The sequence below is a fragment of the Ctenopharyngodon idella genome, chromosome 1, assembly GCF_019924925.1.
Source record: "Ctenopharyngodon idella isolate HZGC_01 chromosome 1, HZGC01, whole genome shotgun sequence".
NCBI lineage: Eukaryota > Metazoa > Chordata > Actinopteri > Cypriniformes > Xenocyprididae > Ctenopharyngodon > Ctenopharyngodon idella.
The window spans coordinates 38799654-38825113 of record NC_067220.1 but is presented as its reverse complement, the minus strand read 5'-3'; the positions used below and the strand labels follow the sequence as shown (position 1 = coordinate 38825113).

Here is a 25460-nt window from a genome sequence, read left to right as displayed (position 1 = left end):
GAAAATCACACACAGGGGATTAGCTCACCCTCTGAAGGCACTGCAATCGGCTGGTGGTCCATGGGAACAAAAACAGGAGGGTGACTGTGCCATAATGGGGGGATAACATAGCCCTGCTCTTCTTTAGGAGTGAGGAAAACAGACAGATAACAGCACACATATATAACGTGGACAAAAAACATTTATAAAAGTATTCCTGTAGAGGAGAATAATAACATTATTCAGTAAAGATTATATGCAAATTAGTAGATACAATGAAACGGCACTGGAAATGCTTTTAGCTTCAGCATTCAGAGCTAAACAATGGGTTTGATTGTAAAAAGTAAGCAATGTTAACATTCATTCATATTTTCCCCACCCATATTGACTGCAAAAATAAAAAGTACAAGACTTTTGCGTGCGTACGAGAAAATTTTTCACGTGCGTACGGGAATTTTTTGCGTGCTTGTGCATTACAATTCCCTGTTTATGTAGCCTATACTATAACCTATTTTCTTTGTGTGTCACTGCCATTTTACTATGAAGAAAATGAGAGTATGGATGCACATGAATTTATAAACATCTATTTCCTCAAAATGTGGCTTTCATTAGGTCAGTATATCTCTAATATCACAGCCTTATGTCCGCTTTAACGCATCCGCTGTGAAGGCCAAGAAACTGCGCCGTGGAATGAGCTGATTTTCCAAATGAAAAGCTTCTTGTACGCACATGAAAGTCTGTACATTTTTTATTTTTGCAACATTTCAGAGGTGACATCAAAATGTATTACCACCCAAGAAATGACTTTCTTTTTTGGTCCTTCCAACCACCATTCACATAAAGAACGCTTTTCACAAATCATTCGATTACTGATGGATAAAATAAAAAATTGAAAGTCTTGTCCTACGTTATTTCTTGTCAAATACAGAAATAAAACAGAAATGGGCTGCCAATGCCATTTCTTGTTGAAAGCACAACTCAATTTTGATTTCATGATTTCTTAGCAGGAAAAGGTACCATTACATTCCTGGTCGACAGAAAATGGACAGCTTTTTTAGATAAAAATAAAAGTAGGCAGGTTTAGTCCCAGCTGCATAATTACATGGTGAGCACCAACCATCATGACTGGAAAAATCCTGACCCCTTTTCTTCTGGAGCAGATGACATTATTATAGGTGATGAACAAAAAGGCAAAACCTAAAAATAGTGGAGAATGACTGACTGAAGGGTTTGGTATTTAAAGTGTTTACAGTCCAATGCAACCCTTTAGCTTTCAAAAATACCCAGTACAGTACCAAGAACTGTCTGTGATTGACACTGGAAAAAGATGAGAGGAGGGAATGTCAGTGTTACAGAACAATGTCAGCACTTACAGCTTAATTATATGATGACATGTAAAGAATCCCATATAATCCCCTCAGCTGTGCTTGGCTTTCCAACTCCTAAATAACACACGGAAATGAACAGTGTTTTTCAAAAAACAAAACACATTAACCGTTATTATGCCCCTGGCGTGCTGAAAATCAAACAATGTAAATCAAACAATGTACAATGTAGACTTTGCAGCTTTTGAAATGTGTGGATCCATATGTGAGTTTTAAGGTTTTGAAACCTTAGGAAAACATTAAAGAAACCATATTTTACAGTATTTTTATATCTTTGCCCTGAATGTATGATGTTAGTCAAAAACCGTTGTAGTTTAGCATTACATGACTTTTCATCCTTTATCTGAGCCTTACCATTAGCTGTTTTTTTTTTTCCTACAGAACCTTTAAGAGTTCTATATTTATTTTCTAAATACTGTAATCAGAATAAGCCGGTGTTCTGAATCTGCATCATGCAAGCATCAATATGAACCAACTGAAAAAGGTCCAAAACTGTCCAACATTGAGTTCAATCAGACTAAATGTGATTATACACGGGGCAACTTTTTGGACAATGTTGCTTGGGCACTTTCCCATTGAGAATGAGCAACAAATTTCTATCTGGATACTTTAGATAGGTTGTGGGCATTTTTTGAGATCCTCCAATCAGAATGCTAGCAGCTGATCACGTGACTGGTTTGGAGATTTCAGAAAAAATTCAAACAAGATGGCGGGCTCTCAGCAGCAGTGGAGCGAAGAAAAGGAGCGTGAACTTATATCTTTTTACGTAAGTTGTCATGTGTTAATCCAAAACAGGGAATTTACCTAATTTAATGCTTAAAATACCAACAAGTGTCCAATTTAATGTACGTTGGCTGTAATGTTTTCAGTTAAATACTAAAAAGACGCATTCTGTTTAATGTCTGCAGTGGTGTAGGCCATAGAGAGTATGGCATGTGAAAGTAGCTTTTGACGCGCTTGACCTGGGTTCGAATCTGCCTTTTGCCAAACTCACTCTTCTCCCTTTTCTCATCACAAATCAGATCAGAAAGGCATTTATATTTAATAAAAACCTTTTTTTTTATTAAATATAAATATTTATTTAAATATTTATATTTAATTAAAAAAAATTATTTAAATATAAAAATAAAATATTTGAAAAGTTGAAATAAAGTGCCTTACAAGTGTTTAATAATAAAGTATTTATTGGGTTGGCAATAGATTTGCTCCTCTCTGATTGGTTGCTGCCAACTGTCTGTTGCCCTAATTAGTTGCCCTGTCTCTCACCAGGTTGCCCGTTGCCCAGCAACATTGCTCAAAAAGTTGCCCTGTGTATCATCACCTTAAAAGGTGTACATTTTCTATGAGCCAACCTATATGATAGCTTACTATTTTGCCAAATGGCTTAGAGTTTAGCATGAGACTGGAAAATCTATTCCGGTGTTATATATCGATCATGTGCCAAGGACAATTTATGCATGATATTAAAAACAATTTCTTTACTAGTCATAATATGCTCCCTTTAATAAAATAAGCATTTGAAATGGGCTACAGAGAGGATGAGACTGAGGAAGTGCACCCTGGATAACACATTGTTAGACGTGCATTCACCAAAAAGCAGATCTATCTTCATATCTGAAAGAATTTAACAATATTTGATGCCCCATAATGGATTCCTGACAGACTCTGAGAACAGCAGGTAAGCAGATTCTCATTTACAGAGACCTCCGCTGAAAATTAGCATCTTATTAAACTGATTTGATCCACGGAGAGCTGAACGCAGCTCAGTGTCACTTGACTCCTAAATGGATTAGCGCTTTAATGAGTTTATTTGTTCTGGGCAAAGATGCCCATCTGCCTCAGATCATCTCCATGACAGTGATGTTACAGTGAAAAGCAACTGCAGGCATTTGCTGTCAAAATGGAGTAGATCAAAGTAGGCGAATGCTAATTGTGCTTTAATTGCAGAAAACTATGATTATGACTATTTCCTGTTATAAAATCGATAGTTCAGATTCCACACATCAGTGAAGTATTAATGTGGCAACTGTAAACATATTTTTGTTATGCTAATGAAGCTTGTAACAGCTTTAAATATGGTTCATCCAATCGGAATTTACAGTCAGAACCAGCGTTGGGGAAAGTTTAAAAGTACTTTTAAAAGTAATGCATTACACTATTGCGTTACTCCCTAAAAAAGTAACTAATTGCGTTATAGTTCCTTTTTACGGAAAGTTACTTTTACTCACCTGGGCTGGGCTTGCGTATTTGTTTTTTAATAACAAAAAGTTCTGTTTTTGGCAAATATAAAGGCCTTTTTACATCAAAAGTGAATTGAATAAACCATGCTCATATGTAGAACTACAATAATCATCATGTTTACACAGAGCACTAGGGGTGTAATGGCACATGTATTTGTACCGAACCGTTTCGGTACAGGACTTCCGATACGGTGCACATGTGTACCGAATGCATTACATTGCAACATTAAGGTCTCCTGTTTGGGAACACTTCAGTTTAAAATAAGCCCTGCGTTTTGCTACTTTCAATAAGAAAGTAAGTGTCATCTTTCAAATTCAATCCATTTTATCACGAAATTCAAACAGAAAATGCCATTTTGACGCTGTTTAATGTGACGTGACAGATCTCTGTATAGGCGCCACAAGCGGCATTCAAGCTGCAGCGCGGAGCGCGAGTGAACGTGATCATCTCTTCCTCGTTAATACTAGTTACAGAATAAACATGAATGAACATTCAAAGGTATGTTGAAAGATACAGTACAACTTACTGAAACGTATAATATCTAGTGTAATCGCTCAATCAGTGTTTAAACTGTGGAAAAGCGTCAATAAAACAGCGTGACAAACAATATGTCATGTAGCATTTACCTCAGAAAAGCCATTCAGTGTCCACAGCTTGTTACCAAGAGAGATTAACTCTTTCACTAAATATTTGCACTATATTCGCCTATATATTCATTATATTTTACTGAACCTGTTAGTGATGTGTTTAAATAAATCTGCTATGAAAATGACAGCCACTGTGTATAAATATTTTTCAACAACGAATTAGAGTAAAAACAATTTTATAATTAGATTTAGAAGTTAATGCAAAAACTGCCTAATGTGCAGCACATGATTATTATATCTAAAAATAAATAGCAATTGAATTTAGTCTAATAGTTTGGGCTCTGAACCTTTAATATTATAGTAATGTTCAAGTAAGGGTTCCCTATATAGTTTAAAGCATTAGCAGACCAATGTTTAATAAAAAAAAAAAAAATAAAAAAAAATCTATTTTGTGTTTAGTTTTCTTCCCCCTGCTATACCGAATTCGTAACAAACCGTGACTTCAAAACCGAGGTACGTACAGAACCGTCAGTTTTGTGTACCGTTACACCCCTACAGAGCACACAACGTCTCTGCACTTACTCCCCATTTCTTTCAACATAGGGACAGGAGAGGTGTCAGTCAATAAATAGGAAAACAAAGTAAGCTGCATTACTTATTTTGAAAAAGCAACTCAGATATTTTGTTGTAAAATTTTGTTGTAAACTTTACATGTTACTTGAAAAAAGTAATCTGATTACTTAACTTGCGTTACTTGTAATGCATTACCCCCGACACTGGTCAGAACTATCAATTTTAAAAAACTATGGTAAAATCTCTGTGATGCACAGCCTCTTGTGACTCATTGCTTTATTACAGATGCTCTTCGTGGTATTTTGCAGGCTGAACTTTGAGTTACATGAACTGCTGTACTACATGTCACCAGGGAGATCTGTGTCTCTGTAAAGAACAAGACGACAAATGTCAACCAATTTCAACTAAAAGAAAAAATGCCTTCAACGTGCATTTCTAAATGTGTGTAACCAGCCAAACCATGAACCATGAGAACGTGATTTAGATAAGCAGACGCCCCAAAAGCACACCATTGTTTGAGCCAACACTTCTGTGTCAGGTTCATCATTTTATATTTATGATCAAAATATATTATATATTTTAATAGCACTACAGAGCCCAATGCCCAATCACATACTTGTCACATGTTTGCATATTAAACTGGGATAGGTGAAAGTATTTTAAGATCGAAAAATGACACGCATCACCTTTAAATCCCAATTTGGTTATTCAACTTTGTGGGTGTTATCCCACCTCATTGCGATGGATTTAGTACTAAGCTCTTTATCATTGTTTCTGTTCAGCTCTGCCCGTGGTTTCTCTGCACTAATCACTTGTGGCGGATCCTTTTAACATTGAGGCCCTGGTTTATAAAAGGGTTCATGTATAAAAAAAATTGCAAATTGATGGCATTAGCACAAAAAAAAAAAAAAAAAATGGCTGAGCTGATACTCAGAGATATCAGTAATCAAAGTTTGCATTGCAAAGTATCCACTACGATTTTACAAAAGATTCAGAATAAATCATGAATAATATTAGTGATTGGCCGTCTTGTGTGGTATAAATTAATTGGCATGCTGATTGTTTTGCAGTAGATAATTTCAATAAACAAAAACACTTAACGGCTTGAAAAACACTTCAGTCAGTCACAGTGAAAATTAAAGGCTTGATTATTTCCACTGATCATTTTAATATGCCACCCAGGTGTCCGCGCTAACCAGCACCTGTCAAAGTTTTAAACACGCAAGACAAACAAGCCCTCAGCATGACAATCATCTGTCACTACCTCTCAAAACCACCTGATTCTTTTAATCGCTCTTGCCATGAAAGCCTAGTGAAGCTGATAGAAACATCATCTGTTGTGAAAAAATAAAATAAAATAAATAATTTCCACCCGGTCCAGCAATGCTAAAGAAATCTTATCGGCTTGACATGAAACCATGACGCAAGGGAAAATCGAAAAGATTCTATTCCACATTCCAGAGGGGATTGTTTTCCCTTTCCTTCCCGTCTTTTAATTACACCTTCTCCCTTTGCCTTCCAAGGGCACAGAATCCTCTGTTTAAATCTCCCGGCCCTCTCCTCTCAAATGGAAATGTGCTGTTTTAAATCAGGGGTTATCTCCGACGCCAACGTTCTTCTGATGAGACAACTTCAGACAGAATTTAGTCCCCTGGCTCCGTTTTATTTTCGGTACAGCGTTCTTAAGGCAGTAATTGAGATATTATCTGCTTAAGGGAAACCTCACATCCTGAATCACTATATCACTCAATACAACAGCCCATTATTGCCGATACATTGTTCTGTGTAGACCTACAGGGTGACATCTACATCCAGAGGCCTTTAAATAAACGCAGTGACAAATCGGTGCTTTGGAATAGAGAGGTTGATTTAAACACTGTATGCACACTTTATCACTTACCTTGGTTGCATGTTTTTCCTGTATAACCTGGATGGCACTTGCATTTGTTGGGTCCCACGCATTCTCCGTGTTTGCATCCGTGCTGACATACCGCTGTAGGCAAAAAGATCATCAGTATCATTTCACACCAAATGTCAGAGTCTATGCAGTAGGCATGGAAACATGTACCAAAAAACAGCCTTAAGTTTTTGTGCTAAGAAAAAAAAAAAACCCATTCTGTGGGAAATAAGTGTCCATACAATTAGACCTTGAGGACATTGTGGCGAGAGATCCACAAAAACATTGTTTTGGAACGCTGGCCCCCTACATCAATAATTCATTGTTTGCCTTGGTCATTTTAATGAACCGAGTGTACGGTCCACCTCACTTCTGCTTTATGACTCATTACATCTCACATTTGGATTGGGAAGCAGCCCAGAGCTGTGCAACATCAGAAACCTTTAAGATCCTAGACTGGGGGAAAACATCCTCAGAGTTGATATGGGGTAAATTCTGTCTCTGCCATCTTCAAAATAGAGACGAAAACAGGCAGATTTCAGAAAACAAAAGCTAAATACCATCACATACTACTCCTCCCAATGTTGTCAAAAGGATTCTGTGTTTGCAGCCATGCTGCTGAATAACAGCACAGGAAACGGATCTGTCTTTTACAGCATGCCAGATTAGGATTAGAGCGGCGCAAATCAAATTATGTTTAAAGTAGTATGGCAAAGATGTCCAAATGGTATATTCTTTAGTGAATTTGTGTTTGCTTCCAAGTACATTTTTTACAGTTATATAAATATGCCACAATGGGTCTCTAGTTTAGTATGAATAATACTGGCATATTATTTGGTTTAATTTTGATATTAAATGGTATATCATTATATAATGTATAATAATTGTCATTATTATATTTTTTATTATATGTTTATTTTGTTTTTGTGTTTGTGAAAAAAAATGAATGAAGAATAAAATATTTTACTTGATCACCCGCAGTGCAGCATATACTTTCCATATTTATTTTGAAGCACATGAACTGGAAGTCTCACTCTAAAGGACTGAGCATGCGAACTTTAATCTGTACACCATGCCGTCCCTCCCTCTATGTTCTGTTTTAGTTTCATTTTCACTCTGTTTGCTCTGTTCACGTTTTCCTTAGTTCGCTAGTTAGTCTCCTTGGCTGTTAATTAGTTCTGTCACACCTGTTCTGTTTCACGCTAATTACTCCCCATGTATTTAAGCCCTGAGTTTTCCTTAGTTCTTTATTCGGTCTCGTCGATGTTAGTGTGGTTGTTTCAGTTTATTTCTCCTAAGATCTCCTGTGTATTCCTTGTGTATTTAATATTAAAGACTCTTTTTTGTTTCGCTACTACTTTGTCATGCGCTTCAATACAACCAACCATGATACCTGTTACTGGTGTTAATGTTATTTTAGTATCACTGAGATACTATTGTAGTTTTATATATATATATATATATATACACAGATAGCTTTTTACAGGAAGAAGTGTCAGTGTTGTTCCACTCAATGTTGATGGCTTGAAACAGTTCATGAGTAGTTAAACGTCTCCAAGTTCATTTGTGTTTAATGTGAGACCAAATATTCACTATTGGGTTCAAACCTGGACTCTGACCAGACCAAAAACATGAGCCTGATGAAATTCTCAAGCCACTTCTTGGTTGTCTTTGCAATTTGAACAGGAGCATTGTCTTTTTGAAAAATAAATCTGATGATTCCTCTTTAGATAACTTTTCATTTGTGGGAAGCAAGCCATTCTGCAATATTCTCCTGTACTACAAATCATTAAATTAAAAGAAGGTATGCACGTGACGTCACCATCGGCTGTTATGACTGTGGTTACGGCCACTGAGTGGCAAAAAGACTGAGTGGCTGCATTGGTTTTCAGCGTGAATGCCGCGAAAAACACACAAAACGCTTTTCACTTTGCGAAATGGATCGCTGCAATTCACAGAAACAGCTGGACTCCAGGCAGATAAACATGGATTTGCAGTTATTATTTTGTGTAAAAATGTTGGATTTGGGGGTAAAACCATGCCCTATATATTGTATTGTTATATATTGTATTGACAACTCATCAATTAAATATTTTCCACCTTATATTCTGCATAATTGGGTGTTTTTAAATAAACACTGACAAAAACTGTACAAGTTTTAAGGCTGGACAATATGATGACATATATAACACTGATAAAGGCTAAGTGATCACTCGGATTTAGACCTACCTATATTGTATTTATATAAAGCGTTCACAGGTAGATTTGCTTTATGTATTTCCCCGGTGTAAAAATCAGGCACATATAAATGTCAGGAAACACGATTCCTGGCTATATGTCAATATCCATGGATTAGGTTTCTTTGACATGTTATAAGGAACACTTTCGAGCCCAACCTTTAGTGTAATCGTTTGTTTTACTCGCGTTTACCCTGTTTTCCCTATCAAATCCAGTCATGCAGCAGGCTCTTTTGCCACTCAGTCCGGTTGAGGGAGCGTGTTCCGGCGGGAAAGTGATGTCATTGCATACCCTCTATACCAGCAGCAAAAAAGGCTCCACACACAATGACACTCTTCCTCCATGCTTCACTGTGGTAGAGATGCATTTATTGTTATATTTCTAAGAAGATTTTCCGTTCTGGAGCATCACCATGCAAATCGTGATCTATATATATTTATTTTATCTCAAGTAACAATTATTAAGGTTTAGTTTTAATATAATAACCCTGCCTGTAACATTAGGCTGGACTAGACTAGGCCAGGCTTACAGCAGAGCACTCAGTGGTGGTTTATACCCGCGTCTGCAGTCGGCTGAGACTAATTTCCATTGAAAGCTTCATTGAGTCTCCAATTATAGAGGTCTATCAGAGCTGTTAATTTTCCTCACTGGTGCCATTCCCAGAATGAATGAGGAGCTAAGAATACACCACAAATATACACAAAAACAAAGCACAGGAGACATGATTGGGAAACGACAATATATACATATATATATTAACATTTAAGTATATTAATTAAATAATTAAATATAATTAAACGTATTTTTTTAAAAACCCCATGACCCCAGATGGTGAAAGCAGACTAGATCCTGCTGGTTTGTAAAGACACACAGATATCTACTTTCAGCCTGTTCAAACTGCATGAAGGCGGAAAAGCATTAGCCCAATCTGGCAAAATGGTGAGATAAGAATCAGCCCGTCTCATTCCACCTTATTAGATTGAGTAAGCTAATCAAAGGTACATGTTCACCTCGCTTTTAACCTGTGTTATTCAATATAGAGGTTAGACAGTAAGATCAAACCCTGAGGTTAAAACACAAAATGACAAACATGGGCCCTAATTTGGTGGTAAACTCCAAGCTGGCAGAGACAAACAAGAAAACTCTCTGACATTGAGAGTTTATCCTGGCGGCTGCCTTATCTCGCTGGCCAGACAGTTATCAAATGTGATGAAATCATGGATTAATCCCGGTGGGACGCTGTGTGATCACAGGCAATGGTTATATTTTTAAGTGCTGACGAATGAAGAGCTTAAGGACGGGGCTTTAAATGGAAACCTATCTGCTGCGGTCCGGTTCAGAGAAATGCCGACACTTGGAACACAAACCACAGGCGAAACGGGCCAAGGGAAGTACCCGTTATTGACAAACCACATCAAACGGTCCCGCTGGCTTCAAAACGCCTCGCTCCTCTCTCACCACAAGCGCTCCTCTACCCCTGGAGACTTTCATTCTCGGCATAGCATACCTATCAATCCATGCGCTCTGATGACGCATGACCGGATGGCAGCTTCAAAGCAATATGTCAGAAAGTGTAATTGGTGAATTCTATGAAAAATAAAATTCAGAATAAGTTTCACTACGAATTTGAAAAGCTAATAATGATTTTTACAAGGAGGAAAAATCAATACATTTTGCAAAGCACATCCGCACTATATCCTAGTGGTTTGTGCCAGACCTGTAATGGACATTCAAATTGTGCCCCCTTAGATTTTTGTTGTTTATGGAAATATATATATATAAGATTATAATATTTATAATATTTTTTAATTATTTTATTTATTTATTATTTTTTTATTTAAGTTTTACACTAAAAAACTACAATATCCAATCTAAAAGTAAACACACATATAACATATTATGTATGAATAAATAAATAAAACAGATAAACAAACAAATAAACAAAATATATTAAACATTAACTTTAATATTTATAATATTTTTTACTTTTATATTTATATTTAAGTTTAACTATATATATATATATATACACACATATATATATATATATATATATATATATATATATATACATATATATATATATATATATATATATATATATATATATATATACAATATATATATATATATATATATATATATATATATATATACACACATATATATATATATATATATATATATATGACATAAATCTAATTAAAAATATATTAAACATTAACTTTAATATTTAATATAATTAATATAATATTTTTTACTTTTATATTTAAGTTTGACTAAACATTAAAAAATACATACCACTACAATATCCACAGTTATATATAAAAAACCTTTTTATTTATAATTTTTTATTTTTTTTTATTTAAGTTTCTCAATAAAAACTACATTACAATATCCCATCTAAAAATAAATAAATACATATATAACACATTATATATGAATAAATGAATAAAACATAAATGAATAAATAAATGAATATACAGGTGCTGGTCATATAATTAGAATATCATCAAAAAGTTCATTTTTTTATTATAAATTATTTTTAAAAATGAAACTTTCATATATTCTATATTCCCTACATGTAAAGTAAAACATTTCAAAAGTTTTTTTTTTTAATTTTGATGATTAGAGCGTACAGCTCATGAAAGTCCAAAATCCAGTATTTCAAAATATTAGAATATTTCCTAAGATCAATCAAAAAATGGATTTGCAAAACAGAAAAGTTCAAGTTCTTTAAAGTATGTTCTTTTGTGCACTCAATACTTGATCGGCAGGACATATTACAGCAAATGACTTGCTCCTAGCACAAATTACTGCATCAGTGAAGTGTGGCATAGAAGTGATCAGCCTGTGGCACTGCTGAGGCACTATTGAGCCTTCAGATCATCTGTATATTGTTGGATCGACTGTTTCTCATCTTTCTCTTGAAAATATCCCATAGATTCAGGTCAGGCATATTGGCTGGCCAATAAAGCACAGTAATATCATGGTCAGCAAACCACTTGGAAGTGGTTTTTGCACTGTGGGCAGGTGCTAAAGTCCTGCTGGAAAAGGAAATCAGCATCTCCATAAAGCTTGTCAGCAGATGGAAGCATAAAGTGCTCCAAAATCTCCTGGAAGATGGCTACATTGACTTTGCACTTGATAAAACACAATGGACCAACACCAGCAGACGTCACGGCCCCCCCAAATCATTATTGACTTCAGAAACTTCACACTAGACTTCAAGCAGCTTGGATTCTGTGCCTCTCCAGTCTTCCTTCAGACTCTGGGACCATGATTTCAACATGAAATGCAAAATTTACTTTTATCTGAAAAGAGGACTTTCGACCACTGTTCACTGTCCAGTTCTTTTTCTCCTTAGCCCAGGTAAGATGCTTCTGACGTTGTCTCTGGTTCAGAAGTGGCTTGGTAGTCCTTTTCCTGAAGATGTCTGAGTGTGGTGACTCTTGATGCGCTGACTCCGGCTTCATTCTACTCATTGTGAAGCTCTCCCAAGTGTTTGAATCGGCTTTACTTGACAGTATTCTCAAGCTTGCGGTCATCCCTGTTGCTTGTGCACCTTTGCCTACCCAATTTCTTCCTTCCAGTCAACTTTGCATTTAATATGCTTTGATACATCACTCTGTAAACAGCCACCCCATTCAGTAATGACCTTCTGTGACTTACTCTCTTTGTGGAGGGTGTCAATGATTGTCTCCTGGACCATTGCCAAGTCAGCAGTCTTCCCCATTAGTGTGGTTTCAAAGAACAAAAGATACCCGGAATTTATACTGTAGGGATGGTCATTTAATGAAACTCAAATGTAAATATTCTAATATTTTGAGATACTGGATTTTGGACTTTCATTAGCTGTACGCTCTAATCAACAAATTTAAAAAAAAAACCTTTTGAAATGTTTTACTTTACATGTAGGGAATCTAGAATATATGAAAGTTTCATTTTTTAAAAATAATTTACAATAAAAAAATGAACTTTTTTACGATATTCTAATTATATGACCAGCACCTGTATATATATATATATATAAAAGTTACATACAATTTATTTAATTAAAAATATATATTAAACGTTAACTTTGATATTTATATTTTTCACTTTTATATTTATATTTACATTTAGACTAAACACATTAAAAAATACATACCACTACAATATCCACAAAGTTATTTATATATATATATATAAAACTTTTTTATTTATAATTTTTTTTTTTTTTAAGTCTCTCAATAAAAATTACATTACAATATCCCATCTAAAAATAAATAAATGAATATATATAAATTTCATACAATTTATCTATTTAAAAATATATATTAAACATTAACTTTGATATTTATATTTTTTACTTTTATATTTATATTTACGTTTAGACTAAACACACTAAAAAATTATACCACTACAAAGTCCATCATAAATGTCTCTACAGAACAACTAGTCAGCTAAATAGTTTAAAAAAATGAAAGTTAAAAAATAATAATAATAAATAGATGCATGATATTTAGCTGTACTGCTCATATGGGTGATGCCTGATTCCATCCTCCATCACTTCCTGTCCTCTCTCTATACTGCTGTGTTAAAACGACCAAAAACACCCTTGATGCGAGATCCTTTGAGGTTGACGTAGGGGAACAAACAAATATGAATATAAACAGTGATATCCAAATATCCTGGAGGGTCCAGATATTCAAATGGTAGCTGGAGCAGGTGTGAAGTGTTCACAGGATATCAGGATATTCTCAAAGGAGGAGTGCGTGTGGGGGACTATAAATAAATGGGAACTCGGTATTCTGCGGATGCATGCTTTGAATGACGCTCAGGCAAGATGATTGCAAAGGAAATATGATGTGGTGCTAACCTTGGGGTTGGCACCTTATCCCGATTACTCTGTGGGTTAAGACGTAGAGGGCTGCAAAACAAACGGCCAGACAAAAAAAAAAAAAAGAAAGAAAGAAAAGAAAGAAGCTTCGTCTATAAATGTGAGATGAAAACATTACATGGGAGCCATGCTGATGATGGACAAGCATTATAACCGCAACACATACAAACACACGTCCTGATTTTGCTGAGTTAGACATGTTCCTGGGTCAACATATTTTGTTGATCCTGGAACAACATTCCGGTCTGAAATTTTAGTCCTGTCCCTACCGCTAAACCTAACCCTACCCATAATTTGCCCCTAAAATCAGAGGGGAATGATAGTTGAGTAACACTGCTGTAGAAGAACCTAAACCTGGTTGTGAGCCTAAACTTGAAATAAACTGTAAACTTTAAACAAATCTGATTGGATGATTGGAATGTCGTCCAGGATCAACAAAGATGTTGATCCAGGAACATGTTACACTTGCTGAAATCAGGTTCTGCCATACAATACACACACAGATTAAAGATTAATGTCTCTCACATTTCATGTGGCGAACTGTTTTCAATGTTTTTAAAATTATTTTCTTATGATAATAAGAAATGTTTCTTGAGCATCAAATCATCATATTAGAATGATTTCTGAAGGATCATGTGACACTGAAGACTGGAGTAATGATGCTGAAAATACAGCTTTGATGACAGGAATAAATTACATTTGAAATTATATTCAAAATGTGTAATAATGTAATAATATTTCCCAATATTACTGTTCTTACTATATTTTTGATCAAATAGCTAAATGCAGACATGGTAAACATAAGAAAATAATTTTAAAAACATTAAAAAAAAATACAGACCCCAAACTTTTGAGTGTATGGACGTATATACATATCTCATATAATTCGTAAAATGCATTACAAAGTGTAAAACACTATATCAAAGCACTGTTCAACAAAGCTTAAACTGTTTTCAACGTATCAAAAAAAAAAAAAAAATATTTGGATTAATCGGTCCACAAAACAGAGTTCCACTCATCTAGCTCCTATGTTTTCTTGCCCAGGCAGGGCAGCCTCCATAACAAAGGTTTCTTTGCAGTCCTTCAGTCACACAGCTTCTCACACACTCCCCTGTGGACTACTGCTGCTCAAACATTTGAGTAACATTGTGCTGAGCTGGTATTTTAGGAGCAGCTTAGGAACAGGATAGTTGGTGTTGCAGATGTTCAACTATTAAATCCACCTTGTCCTGCCTGACCTCACTGGTCCTCATGAGGGCCAATTACTTCAAGTTAACTGTTGCTTTAAACTATAAAAGTGACGGCCACTGTCAAAGCTAACATTACCCTTGAAAAGATACCATGGTACTTTGATATATTATGTACACCATGTTACTGAATGATTACCATATTTATTCAGTTGACAAACTGATTTTAATTGGAAGTATAAGTGTTAATATACTGGTTTCAGATTCACCCAACCTAGACCAAAGTCCCTTTAAGACAAGTCATTTCACTCGGCGGCCATCTTTGAAACGCCTCTCGGGCATGCAAGTGCAGCTCCTATCTCTTTGTATGGGGAAACATCAAATTCTCCAAAGCTGTTTGCCAAGCGATTAAATTTCATATTTGAAATCACCAATGAAATCTGACAACTGTCTCATAAATTTTGTTTCTAAACGCTGGAATTATAACAAAAAACTGTATTTTTCAGGCTGGATCAAGCTAATGCGCATGCGCAGTCCTAAATGCGCGTCTCTTGTGTCTCATTTCAGAGGCATGCGTCTGACTGTTTCTATAGGAACCGGAGCTTCTAACGGCCGCTGCAGTGACGTGATGACTGTACCAATCTGTGATTGGCTCTTATTTAGAAGGCCAATTCCACCATTTTGCACGTTGCACTTTCTCACATTCAAAACAATACGAGTGACGCGTCTTGTGTTATTCTATAATCTTTTCCTAGACTCGTATAGCCAGACCTTCAGACTGATGGCAGCTTTCATTGGCCAAGGACCGCCTAAGAGGATGTCCTCTCAGTTTTGACAGCAAACAACATAATGCTGTTCTCCAGTAATGTAGCATCTAGTTAACAAATTAATTACTTTATAATGATATGAAAACATGTACTGTATACATACCGTTTTGTTGTCTATGTTTTAAATCCGTATCTGAAGTTTCCCGCTCTGTTCAGCGCGCAATCTCACGTGACAAAACAAACTCCACGAGACGTCAGTGATTTCGCCTCTAGAGGCCACTCTAGGACTGTATAATGACAGCTAACAGTGACATTATCAGCCACTCCAGCAATGGACGCAACACGGTAAATCGGTATGGGCTGTGTCCCAATTCAAAGACTGCATCCTTCGAAGGACTCAGACTTCAAAGGCCACGCCTTCGAAGGCCGCGAGGGTCAGACTGAGCGTTGTTAAATGTGACGGTCTAGCAATGTTGACAGTAATGTTTGTACTAGACTTTTTTGAAAGTTATATTAAACTGTGTGAAAACAAAACAGGGATATATGATCGCATCTTAGTATGATATGTGTCACGTAACGGTGTATAACGGTGTAAACACAGGGTATATATGCACAGCAAACAAAAGGAACTTAACAAGATAATTAATAAGAAATACCTGAACTCAATCTGTAATTAAGGGAACTAAATAATGGCGGGAAAAACTGAACAAAGGAAGACATGTGACAAATGACAAAACAAACAGTCCAAACAGACAGAGTCCAAAACAGATGTAACCCTGACATTACTCCCCCATCCCGGAAGACGCAGAAAGAGTCCAACCAGGGAGGGGGGGTGGGAACCCTGGAGGTCAAGGGCAGGTGAGGACTGGTAGGATGCCTCCAGGGTGGTACCGGCAGTTTGGGGCGCCATGGCGGGTCGGGCAGTTCGGAGCGCCATGGCGGTGTGGCCTCCGTGGTCTCAGCCTGGAGCACAGGCTCGGCCACTATGGCCACGGGTATATGGCCCCCCAAAAAATTTCCTTGGGAGGATCCACGGGTTTCTGGGCTGGAGCGGACTCTGGAGCGGGCTCGTGGACTGGAGTGGAGTCTGGAGCTGACTCGGGGACGGGGGCGGAGTCTAGAGCTGACTCAGGGATTGGAGCCATCTCTGGGCTCTCCGCAAGGCAGGAAGTTGCCTCTGGACTCGGGACGAGGAAGGGAGTCGCCTCTGGACTCGGGACGAGGAAGGGAGTCGCCTCTGGACTCGGGACGAGGAAGGGAGTCGCCTCTGGACTCGGGACGAGGAAGGGAGTCACCTCTGGGGCCATCATGGGACACTGGTCACGGGTTGAAGCCATTATTGGACTCTGGTCACGTGCTGGAGAAGACACTGGAGCGAATTCAGGGGCTGGAGAAGATACTGGAGCGAACTCAGGGACTGGAGAAGACACTGGACTCTGGTCAGGGATGGTTCTTGGCTCTGACCAGAAGTCGATCAGCCAGAAGTCCTCCATTAGCTCTGGAGAGGACTCAGGAGTGGCGGCGACCATCTTGACCGAGGGCTCAGGCGTGGCGGCGGTCATCTTGAACGACAGCTCAGGCGTGGCGGAGGCCATCAAAGGACGGGGCTCTGGGATGGCGGCCATCTTGCGACGAGGCTCTGGGATGGCGGCTATCTTTATCTCTGGACTAAGGACTTGGGGAAGTGTTGGAGGGCAGAAATGGATGGATCCATTGGGGAGGTACCGGCGTGGGGTGAGCTGCCGACGCTATGTGTGTCTTCGATGGGGCTGGATGAGGAATATACCCTTCTTTAACTTCCTCAACTTCAAAATTAGAACCATTTAAATAGAGAATAAGATTAATAGACTCAACTAGGGAGAAATAACAAGCAGGTTCGCTATACCGAATGGTATCCCTATCCAGTCCCATACGAAAACACACATTGAGAGAAGCGTCAGGCCAGCTTACCCGATGGGAGACCTCGAGAAACTCCTCCACATACCTCTCCAAAGGCCTACCATTCTGCCGTAAGCCCCAAAGATCGTCCTCAGCCAGGATCATGCTTTTGGTCCGGTCGGTTCTTCTGTCACGTAACGGTGGTAAGGAACTCTCAAGACGAGGCAGAATACAGAAAGGTAGACTTTTACTTCCAAATAACAGGAAAAACTCAGGAAAAACCACTCTACATACAAACGAGAACCGACCGAGACAGAAGGAGAACACAGGGTATATATGCACAGCAAACAAAGGGAACTTAACAAGATAATTAATAAGAAACACCTGAACTCAATCTGCAACCAAGGGAACTAAATAATGGCAGGAAAAACTGAACAAAGGAGGACATGTGACAAATGACAAAACAAACAGAGAGTCCAAAACAGATGTAACCCTGACAATATGTCAATATTTGAACCACTTTAAAGTTTTTTTTTATACATTTGTATCATTTATTTTTACATAGGCTTTACATTAGGCTATATTTGAGTAAGATGAATCCCAATACTTACGTTTTACAGTGTAATTCAGCAATTTCTCTAAAAAAAAATCACTGGCGCGCAATGAATTCTGGAGTAGGCAAGGCTGTGAAGGATCCATCTGTTGTATCCTTCATTTCACGGGGAACAAAGGATGCTTCGAAGCCTTTGAATTGGAACAGCCTTTGTCGCGCCGCAGTGACGCAATCAGCCTTTGAATGCGTTCTTCGAAGGATACAGCCTCTGAATTAGGACACAGCTGCTATCAATTAATCAGAAAAGACCAATCAATCGGTCTATCTCTACACCTGACCCTGATTGGAGTAGTTTCTTAAAGGGTGTTCACATTAGATGCATTCTTCTGTTCACATACAAAAATCTCAGTTACAGTGATGTATTTACAAGGCATTATTTATTATCAATTTTGAAAAGAGCTTAATTTGTTGCTTGATATTTTTGTGGAAACTGAATTCAAAAGAACAGAATTTATTTGAAATAGAAATCTTTTGTAACATTATAAATGCCTTTTCTGTGATTTTTGATCAATTTAATGCATTCTTGCTGAATAAAAGTATTCATTTAATTTTAATAAATCTTACTGACTCCAAACGTTTGAACAGTAATGCAGGTATTTTTTATGTTGACTGCCTGTCCTTGAGTACTTCCAGTGTACGTGCCTTATTTTTTGCTCTTTTTCAACCTGAGGGATGAGTCGAAATGATCTTCTGTGGTAATCCACATTACGCCACGAAAGCTGTTGATAGAGCTTAACTTGTATTGAACCCGTAACATTCCTTTAAAATCCAGCTTTTAGAGAGAGAACGAGAGAGAGATTACAGTCCGAGATGTCCTGACGCCTTTCCCCTTGAGATATTTCACCACGCAGGATGTCACTCTCGCACTGAGCCGTTGCACTTTCTCAGGAAGGAACTTCATCAAAATTCATCCTCAGCTTGAGATCTTGTTAACTCTAGATGATTAGGGTGTTATGAGTGGGGAATCTAATTTCGACTGTGTGAGGTATAATCTTAATCACGAATTCAGCCCACGAATCCCAGGGCTGCCCCCTAAACCAGCTGTTTTGAGAAAGTCAAATATTGCAGCTTCATGTTCCTGTTATTGAGGTGTGAATAGAGCCAGATATGACTGCGGCGCCTAACAAAACCTTTGACTGGATGAATATTTGAAAAGCATTTTGGAGCCGAGCACTTCACTATCCCTGAGGACTCTGTGTTCGGGGATGCATTTATTACGGCCTTCATTCTCAATGTGCATCTTCACCCCGTATGATCACCAACCGGCCAAAACAAACCGCAGCAATTTCATCAAAGATATGAGATGCTGCGATCCCATAATCAGTCATGATGGAGCCCTTAACGTCCCCCCGCACACTTTCTATTCTCTGCCAAAATTGCGAGTTCAACCGCTGGCAGTCTTGCTGTCCGTGATTGAGGACAGAATCGGTCAGTTCATCGCCCATTGTGCATGTTTATTTACTTCCAATCACTGCTCTCAGCTGTCTGAGTCGAGCACACTCATATAATACAGCCTTTGCTGGACAAAATACAAAATTTTCAAAGGCGTACCTTGGCCACGTGAAGTGTGAGAGACGTTTGCACACATACACACACAGTCACACAAAGAAAACATTGCTTTGTTACACAATATGGTAAAAAGACGAAATAAAGACTAGTATCTACTAGTATAGAAGCATAAGCATTAGCTTTTGGAGCCCCTCAGCATGTGACCCCCATAAACTGCAATTCTGCGGCAAAGGCAACAGCTGGGCTATCATGTGCACAAGCCATGCAGAGAATCTTGCATTTGTCAGGCTGCCCGATACATTGTCCCGCTAATACTTTCATGCATCACAAAGTAGCCCATGAATCAGCGCTACTAGGCTCGATCCATTCTGTGATACGGTCAAACATTTGTTCAGAAGCATGGCATATCATTTTTAGATTTGTAGCGAACATATGGCAGCTGATAAATGAAGCATAAGATGCTATTAATATGAGCAGGGGGAGCACATCCTCTGATTCCATGATAACGCAATAAAATGAGCTAATCCGCACTTGAACATCATTACGTGATTAATGCTGTGTAAGATTTGAGAGGCATCATCACTTCTAGTGTGAGATGAATGTGCTTTATATGGATCCCACATTACAGATCTGGCATAACCCATGCTAGCTCCAACTAAAGGTATTATGGGTAATACAACAGCTGGAAATGACAAAATTAAACTTGATATTATAATAATAATATAATTGTTAATATATAAATATATTATAAATTGTTATTATTATTATTATTATTATTATTATTTATAGTGGTAGTAATTACAAAATTTAAATAAAAATAATTAGTAATTAGTAGTAATATTTAATTAACTATTACTGCAGCTGTCATGTTTATTTACATTTTGGATATTATTAATAACAACAAAAACAACAATAATAACAGTTTGTAATTATTATTATTATTGTTGTTCTTGTTATTATTAATGTTGCAGCTCATTTTTGTCTACATTTGGGTTATAAATAATAATAATAATAATAATAATATTGCTGTCATCATTTTTATCTTTTTTTTTTATCAATTATTAGCAATTTATTTAGTATTCTTTATTTTTAGTTTCTAAGCTTTTCGATTTCAGTTGTTTTTATATGTGCTTTCTAAATGAATGATTGGACTTCTATGTCTTTTTTAGCCCTCAAACTAATCCTGCAGGAATGTGGTGCTGTAGCAGCAACTACTCGTTGTACCTTTTAATTATTCCAAATGACTGAACCACATAATATTAGGTGTCATGCAGAATATCTCAAAGACAAAGCAGACAAACGGCGGGCATTTTCTTGCGACTAACCCAGTTTGTTAGCATGAAATTCAGAAGCATTATGTGCCAGGATGTAGTCTTGCTTATTTTCAGCCATGTGACCTGACCTTGCAGCTACTGTACCACTTCTGTGAGAGCATTACAAGTCACCAGTTCATTATACAGTATTTGTATATCAAATGCTGGAATCAAATATGGAATCAAATGGATCCTGCAAACAAATCCGCATCTAAAACATTATGCCAGACTTAAAGGGTTAGTTCACCCAAAAATGAAAATTCTGTCATTAATTACTCACCCTCGTGTTGATCCACACCTGTAAGACCTTCGTTAATCTTCAGAACACAAATTAAGATATTTTTGATGAATCCGATGGCTCAGTGAGGCCTCCATAGACAGTAATCCCACTGAACTTCTCAAGATCCAGAAAGCTACTAAAGACGTATTTAAAACAGTTCATGTGAGTACAGTGGTTCAATCTTAATATTATAAAGTGACGAGAAAACTTTTTGTGCACCAAAAAAAACTAAATAACGACTTTTCAACAAGTGATGGCCGATTTCAAAACACTGCTTTGAATCTTTTGTTTAGAATCAGTGATTCGGATCGCGTGTCAAAATGCCAAACTGCTGAAATCCCTTTGGCACTCCGAATTACTGATTCGAAACAAAAGATTCAAAGCAGTGTTTTGAAATCGGCCATCACTAAATTTCGTTGAAAAGTGTTTTTTTTTTTTTTTTTTTTTGCCGCACAAAAAGTATTCTCGTCACTTTGTGATATTAAGATTGAACCACTGTACTCACATGAACTGTTTTAAATATGTTTTTAGTACCTTTATGGATCTTAAGAGAGAGGAAATGTCATTGCTGGCTATGCAAGCCTCACTATTTTCATCAACAATATCTTAATTTGTATTCCGAAGATGAATGAAGGTCTTACGGGTGTGGAACGATATGAGGGTGCGTAATTAATGGCATTATTTTAATTTTTGGGTGAACTAACCCTCTAAAAGAGATTTAAAAGAGTATTGACCACAGAGATTTAATTTTGTTAAGGTATTCAAATGTTTTTTTTAAAGATACTCCAATTAACTGGTGACTTGCTGTGCTGTTGCTAAGTGGCCAAAGAAGGTTAAAGCAACATGGAAGTCTAGAAGCCCCCTAAGCTGCCCCCCATAGCACTGTTCACCCCCTATAGCAGCAGTTACTCACGCTGGCACTGGCCCCAGGAGACACGTGTCCAACCCCAGCAGCAGTCGACGCGAGCGCCGTATCGACACAGCCCATTGGATGAGGCCATCTGTCTGGGCCACCTGTTAGGAGACAGTTTGATCAGATCTTGGCCAATCACTGCACAGAAGACAGTTAAACGAGTGATGAATAACTTTGTGCATAGCTATATTATCTATCTATCTATCTATCTATCTATCTGTCTATCTATCTGTCTATCTATCGGTCTGTCTGTCGATCTGTCTGTCGATCTGTCTATCTCTTGGTTGATCGGTCTGTCTATCAGTCTGTCTATCTATCTATCTATCTATCTATCTGTCTATTGATCTATCTATCGATCTATCTGTCTGCCTGTCTACCTAGCTAACAATTTTTGGTTCCCAGAACGTTATTTTTTATGGTTTGTTATTGGTTAACCAGGAAAGTTTGTATAACGTTTCCAGGACATTAGTTTTTGGTTCAGAATGTTATTTTGTTAAGGTTTGTTTTTGAATGGCCAGGAAAATTTTCTTACATTCTATTTCAGTTTAGTTTTTGGTTCCCAGAATGTTATTCTAACATTAACGTAACATTCCCAAAACGTTAGTTTTTGGTTTGTATAACATTATTCTAACGTTAATCTAACGTTCTCATAATGTTACTATAATGTTTCCAGAATGTTAGTTTTTGGTTCCCAGAAGGTTATTTTGTTAAGGTTTGTTTTTGGTTACCCAGGAATGTTTTCTTAATGGAAATAGAAAGTTAGTTTTTGGTTCCCAGAACATTATACTAACGTTAATGTAACATTCCCAGAACGTTAGTTTTTGGTTTGTATAACGTTATTCTAACATTAATCTAACATTCTCATAACATTATTATAATGTTCCCAGAATGTTATACTAACGTTAATGTAACATTCCCAGAATGTTAGTTTTTGGTTTGTATGACGTTATTCTAACATTAATCTAATGTTCTCATAACATTATTATAATGTTCAAAGAACATTATTATAACGTTAATGTAATGTTCCCAGAACGTTAGTTTTTGGTTTGTATAACGTTATTCTAATGTTAATCTAACATTCTCATAATGCTATTATAAAGTTTCCAGAATGTTAATTTTTGGTTCCCAGAAGATTATTTTGTCACGGTTTGTTTTTGGTTACCCAGGAAAGTTTTCTTAACGGAAATAGAATGTTCGTTTTTGGTTTGTATAACGTTATTCTAACATTATTTTAACGTTCCCATAACGCTACTATAACACTCCCCTAACCTTTTTACTCCAATATCATTCATTACCCCGTTGTACATCAGTAATCATCCAGCACACCCACAAACCAGTATCGTATAAGCGTCATGGAAAATGGATCTATATGGACACCTATGATCAGTATTATCAAAGCCATATCTTGTTTTTATCTACTGTTTAATTGATAAAAATGATCTGAGCACATCAACTTTGATATGTAAGATTAAACAAGTTTAAATTTGTCCATTAATATGTACGATTGCTGGGTACCCAGATTTTACATTTCTTCAGCAACAAATAACAATTAAACTTCAACACAATCTATGGTTTTTAAAACATGAAATTTATTCACAGACATTAAAAAAATTTAATAAACAAGTATTTGACATTAATTTCTTACCACTGAAGTGTACAGTTTTTACAGCAGGACATTCTTCTTTTGGTCCATAAACAAAAACTTCTCGATAAACATCATGTTCTCCTCGGTTAGGAATGTCAAATTTTTACATTCTATGCTTACCCTGGCTTAATATTATAAATTAAAACACGTTTTGATTTATCAAATTTCTATTTCTTAGTAAATGTCTGCAACGTTTTATTTGGAAAGATAGTTTACATGGTTATAAAAATAAATAAGATTTAGGGAGCGTTCTGTATAAGTTATTTTTAGATTATTTTAAAACATAACCACCCTGCATTCCCGTAATTCTGCAAAATAATAACCCATTAATTTGGAGACTCAAGATTCTAGCACATTTGCAAGTCATGAGGTAACTTCTATTGTTCCTGTTTTCACTGTTGTCTTATCCATTGCATCAGTCAGCCTGTGACGTTTTATCTATATTCACAAAGCTTCCGTTGTACTCAGTGACACAGGTGCTGCTGATAAGACCACTGTGAGTTATCATTCTGCTGTACCACCAGAGGCAGATGTTCTCGTATGTTGATGCTGGATGCACACACAGCGCAGAGATAAGATGAAGTCTGCCCGTGCTTCTGCTGTCTATAGCTAGAGGGAAGTTATGGAAAATAAGGATGTTCTTAGAAGATGATATGTTACATGACCCAACAATGTGAGCGAACAAGACAGATTTTTGGAAAACATAATTCTTGGAAACAACAGCGAAGGCCGTTTAAAACCGATTTTCCATAAAATGGAAAATAAAGGATGCCTACAGCTGAAGTGCTTTTGAATCAGAGAGTTTCTTGGCAGTGCACACCAGGATTACTGATTTCTTTTTTTTCCACAAGCAGAGCTCCAAATGTTCTTGTGAAGCAGTAAAACCATTTAAGGTCTGTGAAAATAAGCAAAAGGGAATGAACACCGGTCAAATGACGTAATGTAAATGGATCATCATGGGTAATAGATACAGGGAAAGCACAGCGCACAATCTAAAATTAAACTTCTACTTAATATGGCTGGCTGTATCTAAATTGAGAAGAGAAAACAGGAAAGAAAATGAACTGAGCTGATCATATATCAAATATAATATACGTAAACATTCTATATTTTGTTGAAAACTTATATTTACAACGTGATACTTTTCTTCAGGAATCTTTGATGAATAAAGAGTTAAAAAGAACAGAATGTATTTAAAAAATAAATCTGTAGCATTATAAATGTCTTTACTGTCCCTTTAGCTCAATTTAATGCGTCCTTGCTGAATAAAACGGTTAATTTCCTTCAAATATGTTATATTATAAGTGAGGGCAGGAGATGATTGGGAATTTTAGCCACACGCTGCACTGTCCCCTTCAGTTACTCAGGATCGTAAGGCATTGAAAATGCTAATGTGGCTACTACGGCTGCCAGTCACTCCAGTAAGAAAGTGTGATGGTGGCACTAAATGAGAGTGACAGGCTGAAGGGAAAATGTTTGCGTGTGCAGCGCGGCGAGGGAGAGGAGACGGCTCTAAAGACACAGCGCGCATGCTAAGAGGATTGAGTCCGGGCTCCTGCCTGTCACTCCGCTA

The 25460-nt window shown here is 37.0% G+C and overlaps 1 protein-coding gene across 6 annotated transcripts in view; it reads right to left on the bottom strand.

Moving 5' to 3' along the window:
* npnta (nephronectin a) overlaps positions 1-25460 on the bottom strand; it is a 59646-nt gene that overhangs the window by 23513 nt on the left and 10673 nt on the right. Inside the window, exons 2-5 of one of the 6 annotated variants that reach the window (XM_051890417.1) lie at positions 22243-22343; positions 13762-13812; positions 6666-6758; positions 29-121 (exon numbers count right to left, since the gene is read on the bottom strand). In XM_051890417.1, coding sequence (XP_051746377.1) covers positions 29-121; positions 6666-6758; positions 13762-13812; positions 22243-22343 — 338 coding nt within the window. The remainder of the gene's footprint in view (positions 1-28; positions 122-6665; positions 6759-13761; positions 13813-22242; positions 22344-25460) is intronic. The other 5 variants (XM_051890425.1, XM_051890455.1, XM_051890436.1 and 2 more) reach the window with 5 other exon arrangements.